Source organism: Equus caballus, chromosome 5 (genome assembly GCF_041296265.1).
Source record: "Equus caballus isolate H_3958 breed thoroughbred chromosome 5, TB-T2T, whole genome shotgun sequence".
Taxonomy (NCBI): domain Eukaryota; kingdom Metazoa; phylum Chordata; class Mammalia; order Perissodactyla; family Equidae; genus Equus; species Equus caballus.
This window is the reverse complement of record NC_091688.1, coordinates 30,015,451-30,038,111: the sequence shown is the minus strand read 5'-3', so window position 1 is coordinate 30,038,111 and position 22,661 is coordinate 30,015,451. Positions and strand designations below refer to the sequence as shown.

The 22,661-nt window shown below is 40.6% G+C and overlaps 1 protein-coding gene across 8 annotated transcripts in view; it reads left to right on the top strand.

The window, feature by feature from the left end:
* The window catches only part of PBX1 (PBX homeobox 1), a 308,294-nt gene that overhangs the window by 220,840 nt on the left and 64,793 nt on the right, over positions 1-22,661 (top strand). For all 8 annotated transcript variants that reach the window (XM_070267902.1, XM_005609847.4, XM_070267899.1 and 5 more), the window contains 3 exons: positions 3,629-3,819; positions 10,981-11,116; positions 15,618-15,777. In XM_070267902.1, coding sequence (XP_070124003.1) covers positions 3,629-3,819; positions 10,981-11,116; positions 15,618-15,777 — 487 coding nt within the window. The remainder of the gene's footprint in view (positions 1-3,628; positions 3,820-10,980; positions 11,117-15,617; positions 15,778-22,661) is intronic.

The following is a 22,661-nucleotide window of genomic DNA, read 5'->3' as shown; positions in this document are numbered from 1 at the left end:
AAAAGTACTAAAACTATTATTTATCTATATGGGCATTATCCTGGATAAGAACTGAATATTGCTCAACATACTCTGGGTGCTTAATAATTTATTAATATTAGTTGTATTGTTAATTACAGTAAATAGCAGATTGTAGGGAAATGATACCATTAACCTTCTAGATAGTATGTCTGAGAGATATATCATCTTCATTTTTCTCTAACCATTCCTCGTGGGAGCTTTTTTAAAAATAGGAAACCTCAGTAAAGTAAAAATGTCACTCTCTATTTTAGTAGTACCTATATGAAATTACCAAATTGCCTATTTAATAGTTGATTCTGTTGTTTTTGTATGGTGGTGGTAGATACCACACGATCAGTTTCTTGTCAGTAATTAGCTATCAGAGCCCTCCTCACCCCTACTCCTCAAAAAAAGAAGTACCTGAATCAGCCATTGTTTCACCCTGAAGTTATTAAATAAAGTAGGCTTCTAGAGACTTTCATTAGAAAGAAAGGAAGGAAATTGTTTTAGTCATTAAATAGAGTTGGTAAAACACTTTTTCAGCAGATCATGTTGGTAGCTAAGGCATTTAGGAGCTGGCATATTCTAATAGATAAAACCATGATGTCAGAAACCTGAATTTTATTCCAAGTGCTTCTTAAAAAAAAGAAAGAAAGGAAGTGATGCTCTTCTAGCTTTGCAGGGTTTGTCAGCTTTTGTAAATATGCTGTCAGGGAATGATTGGGCAGAATCTCAGGCTGAACTGGGCTCAGTTAGTTCTGTCCCCAACTAAGAGGATCCTAAAACCCCAGTTACCCTTGTCGCTGAGATTGGCAGCCAAATCCAGTTTGAAGAAGTAAAAGAAGAAGACGGGCCAAATGGAGTGCAGGATGTAAGTTTAAACTCTAGGACACAGAGCAGGATTTTCCAAGAGGCTTCTCTTTAGTCTACTGCTCCCAGAATGCCCTTGCCCTGGAACCTGGGACATCTCCTTTCAGAATCCTCTGCTCTCTGGGGGCAGCTGAAGTGTTAGTTCTAGAAAGTGACTGTCTTTATGACAGTCTCCAGTAGACTTTCCTCTGTCACAGAAAGCTTCAGCCTGTGAAGTTCTATTTAATTAATGTTGTAACCCCAGCTATTCCTATTACTCTCACCTCATGAGCGCCTGACCTAAACTGGGGCAGCTCAGCTTCTGAAGGTGCCGAGCTTGGGGGAACCAAGGAGGAGGCGTGCATAGTTCAGGTCCTGGAAAAATCTGGATCCTTCTGTTCTGTCTGGTTAGAATGGACTTGGAACTCTGCTCTCTGTTGTGTGTTCCTGAGCAGCTGTTGAGCAGCTTCCCTGTTCCACCTCAGCAGTGGGTGAAAAGACTCCACTGTCTGTTTATGGCAGAGCAGAAAGGGCCTGGGATAAAATGCTGTGAATAAACATCAGATATTGTGAGTATTTTTATTCACTGTAATGAAGTACGTTATTATTAGCTAAGCGCTGTGGCTTCCTGGCAGACAGCAAGTGCACTTGACAATACCTCCTCACATCCAGCCCCTCCTCCCTGTGAGCCCCCATGAGGTGGGGAGCCTGCAGCCCAGTGGGGTGTAGCTCTTCCCCAGAAAGCTGGTCAGGATGCTTTCTACGTGCCTAACTCTCTACTCCCCACCCCATGGCCTTGAATTTCAGCCAACTCGCTGCCAGGTTTATTACCCTTCCTTTTTTGTACAGTCTGGGGCGGGGGGGGCAGTGTTTGGGGTTGCGGAGGGAAGAAGCCTGTACTACAGATCTTGTGTTAATGTGGTAATTTTCTTAGTGGAGAGCAAAATGCTATATGGGCCTATTCTTCTATGGAGTTATCTTCAGCGTATGCCTGCAGAGTAGAAAGAAGGTATTTATAACCCCCTTTATTTTACCAAGAGGCAGACTGAAGCCTGGAGAAGTTTATCCAATCGTGAGAATATGTTGGGTTTCTGAGTTATCCATATTTTGAAGAGATAATAATGGGCAGACACACATATAGTAACTCATTTAATCCTTGCCACACTCTTTGAGGTAGATATTGTCATTCCCATTTCACAAATAAAGAAGACGAGGCATGGAGATGTTATGTAACTTTCCAAGGTCCCACAGCTAAGTGAGTCCCAGAGCCGGGACCTATGCTCTTACTTAACCCACGCTGCTGTGCACATGAGAGTGATGTACTCCATCCACAGACCACTGCGCAAGAGCTTGGGTACTGCTGGCCTTGCTAAAGGGTTGGGAATGATTAAATCCACTCTCAGATGAGTAAAATGAGGCACCGAGTAGTAAAAGGATTTGCCCAAATATTCACGGAGGTAGAGTCGAAAACCAGGCCTCCCAGTCCACAGTGAAGACACAGCCCAGTGGATGTGTCTGCCTATATATCTTTTGCCAACCAACCTCGAAGGATTTCTTAGAGAAATAAACAGTAAATGTGTTATTGTTACTGCATTATTGACAAATATGAAGGGCTTTGTGCTATAAAAACAATGGCGATGCAATGTTATCATTAATGAGTGTGTTTCTATTGTTAATATTAAGTTGGAGACCTTTGAGGCCTTGGTTCTTCAACTCTCAAAGCATCCTCTTGCCTTTTTTGTTAAAAGTCTAATACAGTTTTACAACAATGCTGTGAGTAAACTATGAATCGTTATTTTATTGAATGCTCAGCTAAGGAAGTCAGACTACAGATGATAAGTAATATAGTAACTAAAAGAAACGGCAGTAGTGTTCAGAAGAGTAAGTTCAGGCTCTGGGAAAGAACAGAAGTCCCTGGCTTGGAATATGAACTGTTCAGGTCCTGCCTCAGCTGCTTCCTTTTTACTGTGTGCCTTTGGAAAAGTCCCTTCATCTCTCTCAGTCACAGTTCTCCCAAATGTAAAATAAGGAGACGGAAAGGATGACCTCCAACTTCACTTCCAGAGCTGATGGTATGTTGGTCTGGAGCCTGAGAGTTTTCCTTTCTGCAAGGAGAGCTCCTGGATCCTCTAAAGCATGTTTTGATGCTGTTTCTGTAAGGCCTCTGAGGGCAGATTCCCTTTGCCTTACGGCCATGTGGAACTTCAGAAGGCTAGCGTTGGAGAGACTTCTTATAACAAAACTAGAAGTAGAAATAGATTACTGAGAAATCTCCCAGAAGAGTTACCAAAGCTTTTAATGCCATGATCCCACTCTTTTGGCTGTTTGTGCATCCCAAAATTGAATATTTGGGAGCTCTAAGTATATCAGAGATAATGGGCAAGGCAGAAGTTCATGCTCCGTTTGACCCCAAACTCTCTTTGGTTGTTAACATTGGGGTGAAGGGTTGTAAGGTGTTTTATACTAGGATTCATGTTCTCATCTTTCACAGTAGTAAAAATCATGAAAAAAAATGATTAAGAAAAGATATGGGTAAGAATTTTCTTTTCCCATAAAAAAATCTACATCACGGCTAAAAGTTAGAGTCAAATGAGCTGAACGGGATTTCCAGGCAGTCATTTATCTTATCCCACTGATTTGACAAAATACCACAAACTGGCCCAGTTTTCTTACTTACATAAGTCTCTAGAAAAGCCCGCATGACCTTATGAAAAGGACCTGGCATGTGCTGAGGCTTGGACCCTCAACATGCCCGATGTTTCTTGTCCTGCCATTCCAGGCTTGCAATGAGTTCACCACCCACGTGATGAATCTCCTGCGAGAGCAAAGCCGGACCAGGCCCATCTCCCCAAAGGAGATCGAGCGGATGGTCAGTATCATCCACCGCAAGTTCAGCTCCATCCAGATGCAGCTCAAGCAGAGCACATGTGAGGCCGTCATGATCCTGCGCTCCCGGTTTCTGGATGCGCGGTGAGTCACAACGGGGTTGTGCTGTCCTCTGGGAGAGTCACTCATCCAGAGTTGGATTCTGTGGCTGCGAGACTGGATACGCCATTGGTTTTATACAGCTCCAAGAAAACGTGTGATTGGAGGGAGTGATTTTTGTTTCCACTACTACTCACTCTGAGTGAGCAGCAAGGATGACTTAGCTACAGTGACAGAAAAGGCAGGACTTTGTGTTTTTATACCACCAGGTACCTCTTTCACAGGTACATCTTGTAACTATGGGCCTATAGTGGGCTTCTTCGCACAGTGCAGTGACACACTTTCTCCAAGAAAGACAGTTCAGATTGAGAGCTGGGATCTTTCCCACACTATATATAGGCAGAGAGCGCACTCAGTTCAATTCAGCAAATATTTATAAGTAGATGACCATGTGCCAGCCTCTGGGGTAAGTTTCAGGAGTATAAAGATGAGTAAGATATGGTCCCTTGGGCATAGAGGGGCAAGGGGCTGGTCTGAGATGGGCCAAATTTGCAATCAAGGTTTGATGTTTTCTCTCTGGCATTGCTGCTCATGACCTTACTTGTGAGTTCAAAGAATTCAGTTGATGAAACCATGGATAGAAGTGTTCCTTAAGACAGAAACTGAGAACAGAGAACAGGTAATCAGTTCTTGGTCCTCCTGCTCTCTAGACAGATGGATTTATTCAAATCCCTTTGATTTCTTTAGCTCTGTTATTTAGCCTGGAAGATCATGATAATCATATCTTATCTGCTCTAGAAGAGTATTTTAGTAATTGATCTAGCACATACATTTTCAGAGGGTGGGTATCCTTTGTGTCCTACAGTTCATCTTAAATTAGCCATCTTCTATAAATGCAGGTGTCATCTTTTTGAATTTTTTTCACCCCTGAAATCATGTATTATTCATCTCTCTTACCTGTATTCTTCTCTCTCTTCACAATTGTGGTCTTTACAGTCCACAGACCTCTTTGAAACTTGCTGGCATCTCCTAAACTCCCTTTTATTCAGTGTGTTTTGGGTCACACGGGATATGAAATGAGAATGCCAGCTAGGAAAATGTATCTCTGGGAAAATAGATTTCCATAGAGTAAGTCAAGAGAAAGTGAAGATGAAGATAGCTTTTCCCAGTTGAGCGTGGCGCTGAGCAGGGAAGGCGAGGTCACCCTGCAGCAAGACCCTCTGAGCAGCTCCCTTGCCCCATGGCCTGCTGCCATCCTGGTTTCTTTAAAGCAGGCTGCTCCGTGTGGTGCTAAGTGCAAATGACTGGTGGCCCCTGTCTGGGTCTTTCCCCAGTGCTGCAGCCGCCGCCACTCTGCATGTGCTGCTTACATCCCCATGGTAACTCCCTACTTAAAATGCTGGAGTTGGTATTTATGTTGGCAGATATTGAAAAACAAGAAAAGTTGGGCCCAGACTGGGTTCTTTTCAAGAAAGAAATTGGGAAGAAAGGAGGAGCAGAATCATTGTCTCGTCGGATTTCTTCTCGCAATAATTCTACTGTGCCCAGTTGAAGGTCAGACTCTAAAAGACGCAAAACTAGGCGAGCTTTGTACACAGTTCCTTTCACTTGCACCAGCCTTTGCCTGGATCGTTCCAGTTGGCACCAGAAGGACAGTCACTTTAAGAGCGGGTTTCTTTCTTGCTTTGGTTGCAACCTTTGAATCATTGCCTCTGAGCCAAGGTTCAAAACGAAAACAACTAACCCATTGTCATTGTTATTAGCATTTATTTTGAGGGTCTATTTAGTATCAGTGAAAGAATATAACCCCAAATGCCTGCCCAAAGCTGAACAAATGGTTTTTCTAGCTCACAAATAAATGTTTGCCTGGATCTCCTGATTAGGGTAGTTAATATCATTGCTTCCAGTGCTATAGTGCCGAGAGCTAGCTAAACAAACCTTAGTAAGAAAGACATCCTCGTTGCTACACATGCTGCTCTAAACCATGCATCTGATGGGCAGGGCTCAATCAAGAAAAGATTTCATGGAAGACAAGTAAAATACAAGGGGGACTTGATTTAGGAACAGGATTAGTCTTTGTAATGTAATAGGTATGTCGAATTGAAAACTACTGCTTTGTTGTGTAACATTCCTTATATTAGTTTTCTGTTGCAGATTACCGCAAATTTAGCATCTTAAAACAACACGAAGTTATTTTCTCACAATTTCTGTTGTTCAGGAGTCTGGATCTGCCTCAGCTAGATCCTCTCCTCTCCTCTCACAAAGCTGTAATCCAGGGGTGATGCTCAGGGTCCTCTTTCAAGCTCATTCCAGTTGTGGGCAGAAGTCAGTTCCTTGTGTTGTAGGACTGAGGTCCCAGCTCCGAGAAGCCGCTCTCTTTACAGGCAGCTCACAGCTTGGCTGTTTGCTTTCTTCCTGGAGGCCAGCAGAAGAATCTTGCCATTTTAAGGCTTTAACCTAATCTCCCTTTTCATTAACTCAGTGTCTACTCATTTGTAACCTAATCAGTTTTCTGATTTCCTAACCTCTTTTTCACAGTCCCACCCACACTCAAGGGGAGGGCACGTACACCAGGGGTGGAATCTCCCAGGCCTTCTTAGGATTTTGCCTTCCACTCTCCCGAACTGAGCACTTGCCCAGGTTTTGTCCCACTCAAGTCATAGCCTTTTTCTCTTCCTTACATTGACTTAACTGTGCCAGAAAAGTTTAACTTAAAAATTCCATTCATTCATTCGTTCATTCAACATTTATCATCCCTTGCTATGTACCAAGCATTGTATTGGAAAACTTGGTAACATTATTGTCAGGGCTATAAATACATTCTTCTTATTTGAAAGAAACAGAATTTATAAATCCTTTTAATGATTTTCAAGCAATAATTAAAATTTTGGGGGGGGCAACATTTTGCTGGAGATAACAATAAGAACGTAAACAGATGGTTAGAAGTCCACCTCTGCACTTCATCCTGATAGAGGGGATGACATAAAATGAATTAGCAGAGAGAAGGATAGCAAAAAGGAGGAAAGGACGTCCAGTAAGGTCTGGTCAAACTGGCAATGTATTTAGATTTATTTATTTATCTAATTGAGTTCTTACTCTCTGCCAAATGCTATGTTAGCCATGGAATAAGAAATTATGAAAAAAATATACATATAAAAGTGGGTGCCACCTTCAAGGAGCTTATAATCTCATGGGGCAAACAGACACTCTTACTAAACATAAAATTGCACATGAACACATGAAGCGCATCTGCCAACTCCACCTGAAGGGGAGAGAGAATGAGAGAGAGGGCAGACAGGACTGAATCTCAGAGGAGCAGGATGTTTGACACATAGAAGGAGTAACATGAACAAAGTAAAACAACATAATTTGACTTCAACAAGCATTACTTACTTGAATGCTTAGGCAGTAGGGTTTCAAATATGAGTGAAACATGACTCCTATCCTTTGAGGAATTTGCTCTTTAGTTGGGGAGACACATGTAAACTTGTGGCAAATGCTGTGGGAAAGAGATACACAGGGTGGCATGAAGACGCACAGGAGCATGACAGCCGCGAGTGTCTTCGGGGAATGGAGAAGCATATGATGTGGCGAAATGGAATTATGCAGAGCATGTGTAGGAAAGGGAGGAAATGAGGCACTAGGGATAGGAGAGATCACTAAAAAACCTTAATTGTACCCATGAAGATTTTGAATTTGTCCTATTAAGCGGCAGAAACCCTCAGAGCTGTTTAAGGAGGAAATGTAGTAATTTACAGCATACGTCTGCAAATTGCACTGCTTGGATTCAAATTCTGGCTACAATCCTGACTACCTTTGTGGCCCTGGGTAAGTGGCTTATCCTAAGACTCTGTTTTCCTGTCTATAAAATGAGGATAATCCTATCTCCAGGAATAAATAAGATAATATGAAGAAAAAACTTAATACAGTGCTTGGAACATGATATTCACACAATAATTCAGCTATAATAAGGATCACTATATTATATATAATTATTATATATCATTATTTAATTTTACTGTTGTTATTGGTGACATGATCAGATGCATGGTTTGGAGGAATTACTTTGGGGATTCTCTTGAAGATGAATTGCAGAGAGACTAGCTAGGGGACCACTCTTGAGGCTTGTGCTTCCCAAATTGGGGGAATACAGAATAAGGATGAAATACCTTCCCCATTTTACTCAAATATTTGAGGGAAAATATTCCTATTTTAAAACAAACATTGGTATATTATGGAATAGACTAAAGCAGGAGGTTTTGAAGACGTTCCGTGCTCTTGATGGTGGACCCCAGGCTGTGAGTTCGTGCTCTTCTTGCCAGAGGGCGGCTTGGGCAGTATTTCTGGAAAGCATTTCTAGATTTGCACTGTCTAGCGTGTGGCTATTTGATTTTAAATTCAAATTAATTAAAATAAAAGAAAAGTAAATGAAATAAAAAATTTAGCTCTCTAGTTACGCTAGCCACATTTCCGCTACTCAGTACCACACGCGGCTAATGGCTACTATGTTGGAGGGCAGAGCTGGAGTGTTTCCCTCAGTGCAGAAAGTGCTATTGGACGGCATTAGGCAGACCTGCATATAATAGACAGTGGATCATCTAAACCCATTTCAAAAATAGCAGTGACAATAAGGATGGAACAAAAGGGATGGATGTGAGAGAATGAAACTGACAGGACTTGCTTTGGGACCAATCATCTGAGGAAGGTAAGAGAGCAAAAGGAATTGAGAATCACTCCCAGGTTCTAGCGCATGCTAGGTACTAAAATATTGGAATGAATGAACAAACGAATGAACAAACAAATTAGCAAATACAATAAACTGTATCTATAGTGACGTCATTGTATAATGTGGGTAACAAAGAAAATGGAACTGGTTTGGGTGAAATTTGATACCAGTTTTGGAAACGGAATTTGAGGTGCCTGCAGTATGCAGTGGTAAATGGGACAGTGGCTTTTAGGGGAAGCGTTAGGCAGGAGACAATGCATTTGGCAGTTAGCCACATGTGTCCTGCGTAACTACACTTCTTACTCTTGAATCATTCTGATTCCAAAGGTTGTGTCCCTGAAATGACACATTTATCTAGTAATATTGAATCAACTTCCCCATTTCTTAAATTAAAAACCCAGATGCCTGACTATCAAAGCTTTTGATTGGCTTTAAAATCACAAATGTTAACTCGCTGAGCTGGTAATGCTTCAAGCCAAAGGGAAGAAACCAGGGGTCTTAGTTAGCGCAAATAACTTTAGCATCAGAAGTATGTTCTTTTCATTAGGTTTCCTGAAATTGTGAAAATTCCTGATCCTGGTATTTCAAAGGCCCTAGATTGAGGCAGCCACTAAAAGAGGTGATAAGCGAGTCCATCAGAGTAGATGAGACCACCTAGGAAAGATTGCACATCGCAACGAGAAGCGAGCCGGGAACAGCTGTCTGCACCATCCCCATACCACCGGCTCATTCCAGAGAGGCCTCCTTTGAGCTCAATTGGAAGAGTCCCAAAAAATACACTGTAGTGCTAATGCAAACAACTGAATGAATGAGCCGAGGCTTTCCCAATTAGGGGAGCCTTCGGGGTCCAGTTCCACAGGCCTAAAACAATTGTCTTCTTTAGGCAAAGAAGCAGCCAGAGGTTATCTAAAGACTAGCCTGGAGACAGTGTTAGCCACTTGGCTATCTTCCTCAAATTCCCATCATGCAAGAGCTTTTAACAGATGCCTATTTTTTTAGTTGAGCTTTTTAATCCAATCTGCCCAATTTCTGATGCTGGGTGACCCAGAAACTCAGCATGATTTGGGAGAGTGACTTGGGCTTGGCATAATCTGGACAGATGTGGTTAATACCTGTGGACAGATGGTGTTCATCCGGTAAAATCAGGTACTTTATTGTGTTAATTAATCCAAGTGGGACCCTGAAAATACAATATTAGCTGAATTTCCTGTCTAGCAAGGCGATCAGTGCTTTCTCTTGGCTAAACTGGGAAATTCGATGTCCTGGCATAGCCAGGGATGTTCTGGAAATCTTTTCCATAAGGAAAGGCCTATGATAAAAGCAAGAAAGACAAAGTACTGATAAAGCTAATTTAAAGATGGAGGCCCCACCACCTCAAGGAGGGCCAACCAGCATGTGCAGTGAGCCAGGCCTCTCTAAGCAACTGCCCAGCTATCCACAGGCCATAGCTATGAGGAGGCAGCAAAGTAATTCTCACTTTAAATTAGTTCAATTAGCACTTTTTTTTTTAAAAGGCAGAAAAATGTTTTTATTCAAAAAATGGTTTTCTTCCTTTCAGCAGCCTATATAATAAAAAGATTTCTGTGGGCTTTTGTTTTACCATTTAGCAGTTGTCCTTGCTTAAAAAGTGACGCTTCTCTCCTTTTGAGGGGGGTCAAGAGGTCAGGGGGTTCATTTCAGTGTATTCCATGCCCTCTTCCCCAAATGTCCTTTTAAAATGTTACGTGCAATTACACGGGGATAGAAGAAAGAGAAAATGATAACTTATTTTTAACTTGTGGCAACAGAGTCTCTGTGTAGTTGCTAGGAGGCAATTTGTATAGGAGAAAGAGGCTGGGTTTTGTAGTTAGACAGACCTGAATTAGTATCTTGGCGCTATAAACATACCAGCTGAGATCTTTGAACTCAGTTCTTCATTGGTAAATGGGAATAACCATCTGGACCTCACTAGTTGTGAAAAATGAATGACTTGAATTGATTGCTATGAGGGGTAAGGTCCAATGCCTGGAACCTGATAGGAAGAAACACTGTCACCACTATGTCCTAGCATTTGCCATGCACCAGGCACTGTCCCAATGGCTTCATTTCTCCCTTACTCTCCCCCTGTGAGGTCACTATGACTCTCTTGACTTTTATTTGAGGATGCTGAGGTTTAGAGAGGCATCCCAAAGCACCTAGCTGGTATTCATTGGGTCCAGGCTTCAAACCAAGATGGTTGAATTTTGAATCTTCATTCTCCTCACCACTCTCTATAAATGTCTATGACCATTCTAGTCAATATCCCGATGGTGCACAGTGAAGCATTTAACAAGTATTTTTAGTGATGGTTTCAGCAGCCAGTGCCTCTGTGCAAATCTCCTCTAATTTACTTTTCACTCAAAAATTTGTCTTCCCCCAGAAGTAGATCCTCTTCTCTCCCTTTTTATATGCATTTGGTGTAAACTTTGTTTGTTGTCATTGTTTCCTTTCTCTTTATGAAGGCGGAAGAGACGGAATTTCAACAAGCAAGCGACGGAAATCCTGAATGAATATTTCTATTCCCATCTCAGCAACCCTTACCCCAGTGAGGAAGCCAAAGAGGAGTTAGCCAAGAAGTGTGGCATCACAGTGTCCCAGGTAAGGAGCCCTCAAAAGGCTCAGCCTATAGCCTGGCCATGGCACAGCCACATGGTAGGGTCTTAGAGGTCTTGCTTCACCCAACTTTCATGCCTTGCAAGTTCTATCAGCTAATGCCCTAAAATGGCAAGGTAAGCACGTAATGTGTATAAATAAGAGAGTTTCCGTGTAAGTACCTGGAAAAACTTGAGAGGAACAAGCAGAAGTAGGAGAAGACTAAGGAGCCTACAGTGTAAAAACAAAGGTAGAGTTCTTCCCACTGAGGCCTCCGTTGCTTCAAATGGGTTGAAGATTCTTACATGTACTTGGAAAGGTCTCTGCATTTCTCATGTATTTTTCTTAAACATAGTCAGTTCCTTACCCCATTTTTTTGCCCACCAGGAACTTTTAAGAGTCAGTGAATGGAACTTTTAAATGAAAGGGACTCAAATGTCTTCTCTTGATGTGTTCACTCTGTAACTGATGGAGTGTAGGAATTTTAACATGTCACTATGATTGCATTGGAATGGTTGCGCAAAATGTCACTGAATGCCCCCTTCCCTCAAGGAGCGATAACCATAACAGGTGCCTGTTGACGTGGAAAGATACATGACATAAAAATTGTATAGACCTGGAGTCTTCAACATTGATATAAAGTAGAAAAGTAGGCAATATTTATGTGTGTATATTCATTTTGTCCACTCAAAGGATCCATCTGAACTTGTTCAATCTGAACCTCAAATACTGGTCTCGAGTTGAGACAAGTAGTGATGGTTCTGAAATCTATCAGAGAAAGTTTCCTTTAGAATTATATCCTGTACAAGAGAACCAAATGAACTGGTATTTCCATAAAAGGGGGATGAAGGAGAGGAGAAGAGGCCTACTCTAGTGAGAAGCTTCACTTAACATTTTCCAAAAGAAGTAGATGCAGTTTTGTATAAACTAACATCAGTACTTCCTTGAATTGAATCCTGGCTTCTGTTACTCCCCACAGGGTACTGATTCCATCAACCTGTGTTTAGCTAAGCAGAATTAGGTCCTGTCCAAATATAGAACTCCACACAGTGTATTTACAAAGAAGAGATTGCCAGGGCCTCCCCAACAAGTTGTGGTGATTTTGCAGCAGCCTTAGAAACATCCTTTCAGATAAGGCAGAAAGAATTGATTCCTTTTTAACTCAAACCTTCCATAGGTGCTTCGACCCAGCTGAAGACCGTTTCCAGTCCTAACAGTCCTAGGAAAACAGAATATCAGTGCTCAAACTCAGGTGTTCTAGTTTTGTCTAGGTCTCTAACCATTCTTTTTTAAATCTAGACCCCTGTCCATAAGAAAAGAGAATTGATGTTTTTTGATATTTGCTGCATGTTTGAGGAATGGTTCCAGGTAGGAACCATTAACTCACTAACCATTAACATCACTAACTCACCATCAGTGAGCAGTTATGGAATCTTCTGCTTCTAAGGTAGAATTAAATCCCTGTATTGTCTGAATTCAGATTCTGGGATTCAGAATTCCAAATCCCTGTTGAAGATAGAATGAATTCTTCAGGAGCTGGTCTGTATGATATCTAGATAAAAGGTGGAATCCTGGCCTGTTCCAGCAACCTTCATTTCCTTTAGTGTGGAAACTCAAGGTGCAGATAGTTTGTCCATTAAAATGATTATCTGCATACTATATCCCCTTTCCCTTTGCTCCACCCACCCCAAGGCCATGGCAATCTTCTTTTGCCATCACATCACTCCTTCCCAACAGCAACCAAGCTGTTCCATCCTTGCCAAACAGTCCTAGTGGGAAACAATATGATATGATAGAGTAGAAAGAGCATTTGGCTAGGAGCATGTTTTTGCCAAGAGTCAACCGTGGGATTTTAGAGAACTCACTGTTTCTTTTTGGGACTTAGTTGCCCTGTCTACCAATCATGGTTCTTTGGATCACCTGATTTATTAAATCTCCCTTTAGTTCCCAAATCTAGAGAATGCCTTTTGAACTGTGCCTTTCTTGTCCTTTTTTTTTTGGTTAATAGTCACGCCTCCATCTTGAAATTCTCCTACCTTGGCTTCCTTGACACTGTTTTCAGTGGAGTTTCCTCCTTCCTCTTGGACTACTCCCGCTCAGTCTTCTTGGAGGATCTAGTGTCTTTAAAAATATTGTTCTTTACTGCCTACCCTAAAAATATTGTTCTCTCTTTAGCCCTCATTGCTTCATGCCCACCACATGGTTTTGAACCGTTTTTTTTTGTCACAGATTCTTTTGAAATCTGCTTACTATTTATTGCTTCCATGATCCAAAACAAAAATATGCTCATATGCCAAAATCCATCTGAAATCCGTCTATTGACCACCCTCTCCTTTGATCCCTGAACAGCCCTTCCTCTGTACTAGCTCTCCTTAGAATGTGACCCGCACAAGGCAGCATCAGCAGCACCTGGGAGCTTGTTAGAAGTGTAAATTCTTGGGTCTCACCCCAGTCTGGAATCAGAATCTCTGAAGGGGGTGCGGAAGAAGGAGCCTAGGGAGTTTTAACAACCTCTCCACTCACACTTCACTTTGAAAAGCACTGTTTTACGCACATCTGCAAATATACCTCTCTTTGAATATCCAGATGAGACTTCTCTCCTGGACATCAAACTCAGGTATCTTACTTGCCAGTGGACTTCATGATGGCTCCACCCACAGGCTTTTCAAACTTTAAAAACACATTCAAAATGTGAATCCAACTCTCTCCAGAGGATGTGTGTTTCCTTCTGTATTACCTGTCGCAGACTGTGTTTGTCTATGTATCCCTAGTGCCTGGCACATAGTAAGTAGACCCTTGATCCATGATTGTTGAACAGTGAGTTAATTCATGAAAATACTGATTCTATACATTGTCCAGGGCATATGATATCACCTAGTGGACAATGTAGGAAATGCCTGAACTGACCTGGCGTCTTCCCTACCAGTTCTATTCTCATTTAGAAAGGAATCATTCCCACAACATGTCCCTCCTCCACCCTCTTCCTTCTCCTTTTTCTCTCATGCGGCTCATTTAATTAGATCTCAACATTCCCTTTCTTCCTCAAAAGTCCTCCCAAAGTACTTTCAGCTTTTCCGTCTTTCTTCCAGCTCATCTAGCTACCTCAGAAAGATCTCCCTGCCTCCTTTCCCATCTCCCTATTTGACTTAAAAGTCAAAGGGCAACCATAATTATTGATTCATATGAATAGTATGAATTCATAGAATATGAATAATGAAAAGTTGTATCAAGAAAAACATGAGTTTTGAGTGAAATTAGATATGCAGTGGTCCTTAAATTTACCCAGAAGTGCCTTTCCCCTTCGTAGTTTAACTCTCTTCTGTAGGCACCAGAATTTACAATAAATAAAGCATTTTCTTATTGATTTTTGCCTTTCATTTACTAATATTGCAATGGTATAGTTTGATTTTTGTAACAAAGGCTTGGCATTTCTGCTATAGTACAAGCTGCAGAGGTCTATGAGAGTTAGCCTTATAAGATTTTTTAATTTTACTAATGCATTTGAAAAATAAGTGTGGTTTTGCAGGAATTTTCTTTATCTGCCTTTGTTGGGTATAAACTACATGTAAGCTGTGGTACATGAATTATCAACTTCCCCTTCCCTCACCAAATTCATAGTTTTATAATTATATAAAAACTACAACATTTTAGTTTAAAATCACATCTGGAATATGGGATATAAAACTTTCCTTCCTAAGGCCGGAATTTTAGTGTGTCTCCACTGTGTCTGACAGAGGTCTTGCTATAAAGGGAGCAGGGGTACAGAATCAAGCCAAGACAGCTGCTGTGAGCCACGTGAAAGAAATAAACTAACAAATGAAAGTAAATTAGGTTTATTTTGCATATTGGCTTTAACATTTAAAGCCTGGAATTCAAAGGAATAATCAGTTGTGTGCTTCACTTTTTCCTTATGTAGCTAACACCTTGCTTTGCACAAATTACTTAGTGAAAGCTAGTGGATTGAATTATATTGATCCTAAGGTCTGTAGGACAATGCAGCTGAGAATCTAGTCCATATTAGTTATTTAACTTATAAAAATTTAAAATTAACCCATCAATGAAAGCCTGCATATGTTGATACAGATTTTTATGGATATTTAAAGACTGTGTATTTTGGTTGCCCCAAGTCAACTTTAGCATTAAGTGACAGGCATTTCTCCTGAAATGTTCTGTTTATTTTAGTGTCATATAATTAAGAGGTAAGCAAATTGGAAATGCTTGCCCTAAACTAAATAAGTCCTAGTTTAAATGAGTAAGCTCCTCCATAGGAAAATTTTTGTCATAGTGGTTTTGCTAAATTGTGTTATATTGAGCAGGAGAATTTCATTTTATATAGTTGCTCCTTTCAAAGCTCTTCCTTCAAATCTTTTCATTGATGTCGCGAAATCAGAAATGGAAGACCAATTAGCCTACCTCTTCAAACTCTCTGATAAGCTCTTCCTTTTCTTCTGTGATGTTTGTGAGGGAGGAAATGTTAACGTTCTCATTTTCTCTTAAACTGCTCTAGGTATCAAACTGGTTTGGAAATAAGCGAATCCGGTACAAGAAGAACATAGGTAAATTTCAAGAGGAAGCCAATATTTATGCTGCCAAAACAGCTGTCACTGCTACCAATGTGTCAGCTCATGGAAGCCAAGCTAACTCACCCTCAACTCCCAACTCAGCTGGTTAGTTTTTTCTTTGATTTGGGGGGATTATTCTCCATTTTTATGCTTTTTCTACATTGGGGTTTTCCTTTAATTCTTTAGGTTTCTGATTGGTTGATTTGTGTATTTGATTGTGTTTTTTGTTGTTGATGCCACTTTGGGTTTCTCCTTTCATTTCTAAAGAGCAATGTGTTTTACTGTTTATAAGATGGGCTTGTCTGGAGGTTTGCACTGGTGTGCCTATTAAAGTTGGACAGAAGTAAATTGGTTGGTTTTGATGAGGAAACTTGTAAATTCTCCTTTCAGAGATGTCAGTAAATAAGCTAGACCTCGTATTTAGAGAGAGTCCCTTGGGGTTCTAGCATTTAGTCTGTTTCGTATAAAGTTTTTATCCTTGTCTGTTTTGCTGTTTCCATCACATACTAGCATGCATTCTGTGCAGGAATATTTGCTCTTTTATTAAATATCTCATTAGAATGTTCTGGTCTGCAAAGCCAGAACACGATTATTTCTATACATTGTTTATAGCTGTTGTTCTTTACCATTTTATTTTGTTGGTTTTCTTTATATAAACTACAAAGGAAATTGGCAGTCATTAATTTAGAGTCTAATTTTCAAGTTACAATGTTAGTCATGTGCTCCGCTCCTGGTTTTATTTTGGTGAACGTACACTGTATCATTTATTTCAAAGTTTAGGCTAACACAATATATTTTTGGGTATACCTTGTGCCCTCAGTCTGAATGTACACGTGTTAAAAAAACATAGTTGATAATGGATAAAATATAACCTTACTGTTTGCATGGTATGGAGGGCATGTCAGGACCTTTTTTTTTTTTAAGGGAAAACCAGAAATAATTCCTTATCGAATGTTTGGTCTCAGATTATGATATTTTCCCTGTAATGAACCACATGCATTGATTTTGGCTGTGGGGTGCACCTCTGAGAAAAGTTGATGACTCCAACTTTAAAGGGTCATAAACTTAAATGTTAGATCATAATATCATTAAAAATCTAGTGTCTAACACATCTGGGGGTGTGTGGTACCTTTGACCCCAAAGCTTCTTTGTCCACTAAAATAAGCTCTCTTTTTACCTTGTGGTGGTTTGTTATTGGAGACGTGGAAAGCTCTGTGCATTAATGTCTTCTGTGAGCTTCTAGATGCACTAATTTGTTATCATAAGGTTCTCCAAGTCACTGAGCTGTACCGTCATAGCCTTCTTTTGTTTAAATGGAATCATGCATGAAGAGTGGCCTGGGCTTTGTAAACATGGATATGGTAAGACAATGTAGAATTCAATCCAGTTTTGTTTTTCCCAGCACTCCAGGTTGGGTTGCTATGAGGAGGATATTTGCTTTTCAAGAGATTTTTTTGGGTGTGTTTCCTTCTTTTCCCATCATAGTATGATTGACAAAGGATCAAGGCTAACAGGTTCAATAACCAGAGAGTTTCCTTCTTCCCCATCTGGTCAATTATTAAGCGTCTCAGACCCAGCAACACTAGTTGAATTGCACTGCTAGGCAGACATTTTCACTTGTCTCTTTGGAAGAAGTACAATTCTGTCAACATTAGCAAAAACACACTCAACACGCCTGCAAAGGTTATCATAATGCAAAACAGATATCAAAATGACTTTTTCCTATCCTTGATATATCTGCATCGCAGATGGCTTAGCGTGATTTATGACTAGTCCTTAGAAGGGCCCGTGGACTCCCTTCATTACTAAATCTGTAACTTTTTATTCTTTCCTAAAGCACTTAAAAAGAGAAAAGGAAGCGTTTTTAACCCCCTACTCTGTGTTTAAGAATGATGTTGGCTCTCTTGGAATGTCAGTTTATGATTACAGTTTCTAAAGAATTTTTCTGGTGCCTTAAGCTACATGTGACTATTCTGAGCACAAAGTAAATTATTATGGAAAATTCGAGCTAAGCCTTCGAGTGGTGTGTAAGTTGTTGGAAGTAATATGCAGAGGAACCGCTTTGATGTGCTTTTTTTAAAGTAGAGACAAAAGAAAATTCTATTGTATATGTGCAATAGCATGGAATTTTAAAAGATAAACATTTTAACAGGAAAAGTTATAAATGAGCTTTTCTGTATTTTCCTCTGCTTTTCACACAACCCAAATCATTACACAAATAAAGTGAGAACTTGGAAATGTTCAAACTTTTCCCATAGGGTGTTTATAATGTTTTATACTAGCTCTTCCATAATTTCAAAGGATAAATGATAATTGAAATAGATAGCAAGTTTTAAATAAGAGGTTCATATGTGAAAATATATTTTGACTGAGTTTGAAGTCTAGAGTTCTGGAACCTGGGAACTTTTTATATCCTCGCTATTGAAGGAGTTTTTTCTAGAAGCTTTACTAAGTAGGAATACTCATTTCTACTACAAGGAAGATGCTTTGCAAGTCATTCTTCCTCCTGCTAGAGGCTTTAGTGTGGAGAGCCGCACTTCAGTATCTTTATCTAGGCCACTTTAAAATATTCCTATTTGTTGATCTATTCCTTTTCTCCTATTTCCTTAAGCATAACTCATAAAAATCACTTAGGACTAGGAACTGTGGGGGCTGAGCAAGCATTCAGAGATATTTGGCATGCTTTGTATTTTACACCAGCGGAGCTGACAAAATGGATGGAGCAAAGAGGAAGAATAGAAGGAAGACCAGAAAATTAAGTTTGGAAAAAACGAAAGCAAAAATGAGCACCAATTGAAGCACTAGTTATAATCCTGGGTTTATCATTCTTCTGGAATCACCTAGAGTGGCACATTCTCAATTTCCTAATTTTGATGAGATTGTAAAAGCAAGAATTAAGATCTCAGAAAAATGGGGCCCCTTTGGGAAGGTTGGATTATCTTCTAGAGAACACTTTTAACATCCAAGAAGAAAGAAATTGGCTTGTGCATTACAGATGTTTGCTGTGACATAGCATCATTGGTATTTTATCAGCTTCTCTGATTAATTAAGCAGTCCCAGGCTTATTGAGGCCCAGAAACCCTCAGATTTAATTCTTTTGCTTAGCCGTGTGTGTCTGTCAAGGAGAATAGCAAATTCAGCCATGAAAGTTCTTCCTCTGGCACTATTTAGTTAGTGGCAAGCCCTTGTGCATATTCGTATTCCACCCCTAATAGAAAGTTTGGTGTTTTTCTGGATTGATGGAAGATTATCATATTAAAACCCCTAGACACCAGCTTTGAAGCTAAGTTTCTGTATAGTACACACACACAGGAGGTAACACATCCAGAGAAGTCAACTGACGCTTCTGGTAAATCCGCAGGAATCCTTATAATTTTGTTTTTTAAAACCAAGTGAAAGCTTTTATCCCATTGATGTTATCTTCTGTGTTCTTTCTTCCTATGTTTCTCTCCTTAATTTCTAAGTGGAAAATGAAAGCACAGCCTCCTGGAATTGGAACTCTAGAACCTTGACATGCACACTTACTAAAGGGATTTCACATCGAATCAGACAATCTTTCCCTCTTTTACTTTGCCCTGATTAGAGAGTAACAATAATTTTTGGAGTTTGAAAGAGAAAGAATCATGGAAAATAGAGAGGCAAGCTTGAGTCATAATTAAGCTTATATCTAGCAAAGAGTCTCTATCTTTTGAGCCTCCAAAAGGTGTGGGAGTCTAATCTGATCAGGCTGGCCACATAATCAATCTGAAGCCTTGATTTCTAAACTGCAAAAATTAGGGCAATACTTGCATACATCTGCTTCATAAAAATGCTGTGAGAAATAAGGAGCTAATCCTTTTAAACACTTTGAGTTCCTTAAGAAGAAACAGTAAATCTACTCTTGTTCTAGGTCATTGGTTCTCAACTGGGGTGAACTTGCACCCCAGGGGACATTTGTTAATATCTGGAGACTTTTTGGTTGTCGCACTTTTGGGGATGGGTGCTACTGGCATCAAGTGGATAGAGGCCAAGGCTGACCATCCTACAATATGTAAGACATTCCCCCACAAAAAAGAAATATTTGGCCCAAAATGTCAGTAGTGCTAAGGTCAAGAAACTCTGCTCTAGGTTTAGATTTTATCATTAGTATTCCATTTTTTAGATTATGCAGGTAACATTTCTTTTTCCTGCACAAATTTAAGTCTCCTGAAGATCTTTAGAGTAGAATGCAGACTTCAGAAAATTGTCCTATGAAAATGAATGTTAACACATCTCCGCATCGTCATGTTGGCCTGAGCAAGTGCATTAGAATCCATAGGTGATCCATTATTGCTTCTCTGTCTAGTTGAGTGCAGACTTAGCTGTTTACATCCCCCGAATGTCTGGATAGCAGCTTACATGAGCCACTTGCCTCTCTTCCCAAGCCAAATTCAAAACCTTTTAACTGGCAAGCACGTCTTAAAACATGCTTGAGGTAATTGCTGGTTACTTTACAGCCACCTGCAGGTAAGGGTCCTGACTGACCTTCTCAGCAAGCCAAGTAGTTCTGTTTTAGTTGTTTGAGAATTCCACAGCACCTCCAAGAGAGCCCATTCACTATTTGTCTATGAATTACGTCCTTCCCATGAGGTTATCCTTTCCCTGATAAGCTCTTTCCAACTTCCAGTGCGAGATGAAGAACATATCTTCCCCTCGTTATTTAGATTTTCATGTGGACTTCTGTCTGCTTTATTGTGGTATTAGTGGCACCTGATCTCTTCCCTCAGCACAATCACTGCCTCTAGATACTTATCAGAGAGTCAGAAGCCATGGTAGTGTTGGACATGGGTGTACAAAGACGATAAAATGCTGAAACAGCCCAGCTAAGAGCACAGGGACTATTCCTGCAATTATTGTCCTGATTCAAATGCATTTGTACATGAAGTATATTGATATGCGCATATTTATCTCTATGTACATTAGGCAGCCAGACATATTTACAATTTATCTATGCACATATATATTTTAAATCATCTGTGTCAATTGCAGTGTATATCTTGTAAATGGCACATTCCGTGCCTTCATGGTTCCATGGATGCTATGTTACTTGGCATCACTGTGGGCCTTTGGGGGTTTCTCCCATTTCTCAGTTTGTGTGCTGATTTCCAATAAACCATCAGCCAAGCATAGAGAATGTGTGTTTATTACATGTCATTTGATTGGGAGAGAAAGAGAATACCTGGGCTTCAAACTGAACACTCTTGGGGGAAAAAAATCCTGATATCATAAAAAATTATAATTTGGGTTCTTGGAGCTGACTATTCTTGGTTCTGATGACATCTAAATGTGAGCTTGTGTTGTAACAATTATTACAAAATAGCTTTTAATATTTAGGTTGCGTTGCTGTGATTGAAAGAAAGATTTGAGAAGGATGTAACTAGGACCTAGAGGCCTGAGTATTATATATCTAACATGAGAATGTGATCTGTGCTGCCCGCTGCTTCACCCACATGTTGGGGGGTACTCTTTGGAAGATCTGTACCACATTAATGGAAGGAAGTTCCAGGCCAAATCATCTGCCCCACTGACTGGGTATAAGCCACACCTGGTCAAATTCTGTGCCTATTTTACCTAAGACCCACTTTTCTAATTCCTAAACAGAGAAATGTGTGCCCGATGAGACAGGACATGTTGCAGAGCTATGGAGATGTCATAGTTCTTTGGATGGTGCTTAAGTCATCCACACCCCCAAAGAGAGCATCCCCTCTTTCCCACAAGAAGGGAGTGAGAGTGGAGGATCCGTTTACATAGCAAAACAGTTAGCTCCTTGCTTGCATATGGATGAACTTCCCAATGAAGAAAGAAAAATGGAGATGTGTCTTAACTTGAGGTTGTCCTCAAGTAAATTGTCCTCCAGTAAATCATTTGGTTCCTCTAAATGGCTCTTGCCTTTGAAGTATGAGAATGCTCTGAATAGTTAAGCATAGAGCAGAGTGACAGAGTATGGAATTCATTGCCAGTTAAGTGGTCCTTCTATGCGGAAAAAAGAGCCTTGTCTTCTGCTTAGGTGCAGCTCTCCATGAGGAGTAGGAAGCTCTCTAGGAGAGCACAGATCCCCATCTTAGGAGAAAAGGAAGTGTCAGAGCTGAGCCATGAATCATTGTTGGGCGATTCCACACAGATGATGGCTGTCTCAGAATATGAGGGCAAGAGTGCAATTTAAGCAGTATAGGGTTGGAAATAGTAGAGTGGAACTGACCTGGGTCCCTAAGGTCTCTCCTTTTCCAGGCTAACGTCATGTTTTAACCAAACCTTGCACGTTGAGCTTTCTTTCCTAATGCGCTGAGCTGCACGATGACTTCAGAATAATATTAAGCTTTTCCACACCCTTGCGTTTAGTTGAGGGTGGGTTAGATTTACCACAATGGAGCCAGTGGAAGCTGGGTGGTGCCTAAAGGCTAACTCTGGGAGAAGATTCCATCTCTGGGAGGTGAGAGCAGACGGTTAACTGCTCTTCTTGAGGCCCACTTTTGTTGTTATTATTATTATTATTATTATTATTATCATCATTATCAGCATTTCATATTTCATGCATGCTTGAGAATTCCTGGCCCATGATTCTGTTTCATCTTCCTCCCTGATGGCCGGTGGCAGAGAAGAGTATATCATTCTCACATATTCTTGAAGTCCTCAAGGCTCCCTTGGGCTGTTTGCCACCCAGCAAGGAACTTAACCTTCTTTCTAGAAATCAGGAATGTCAGTGGACTCATATCACAGGGCTGGCCCTAATGTGTGGCATTGCCTTCATGCACTCCCCACCCGGGGGCTACCCCTGATGTGAGAGTAGATGAGTTTGGCAATAGCTTATTTAGAATCCAGCTGAATAGCTCATGTGCTCCATCGTGGTGGCAGAAGTATTCTTGACCAGCCCGTATTCTCCAGCTAACCAGCTTGTGGTCCCCTGGCCAACCCTAGAATCTTAGAGGCATCAAGGAGAGATCCTAGGTCGGGAGGCTGTCTCCAATTCAAAC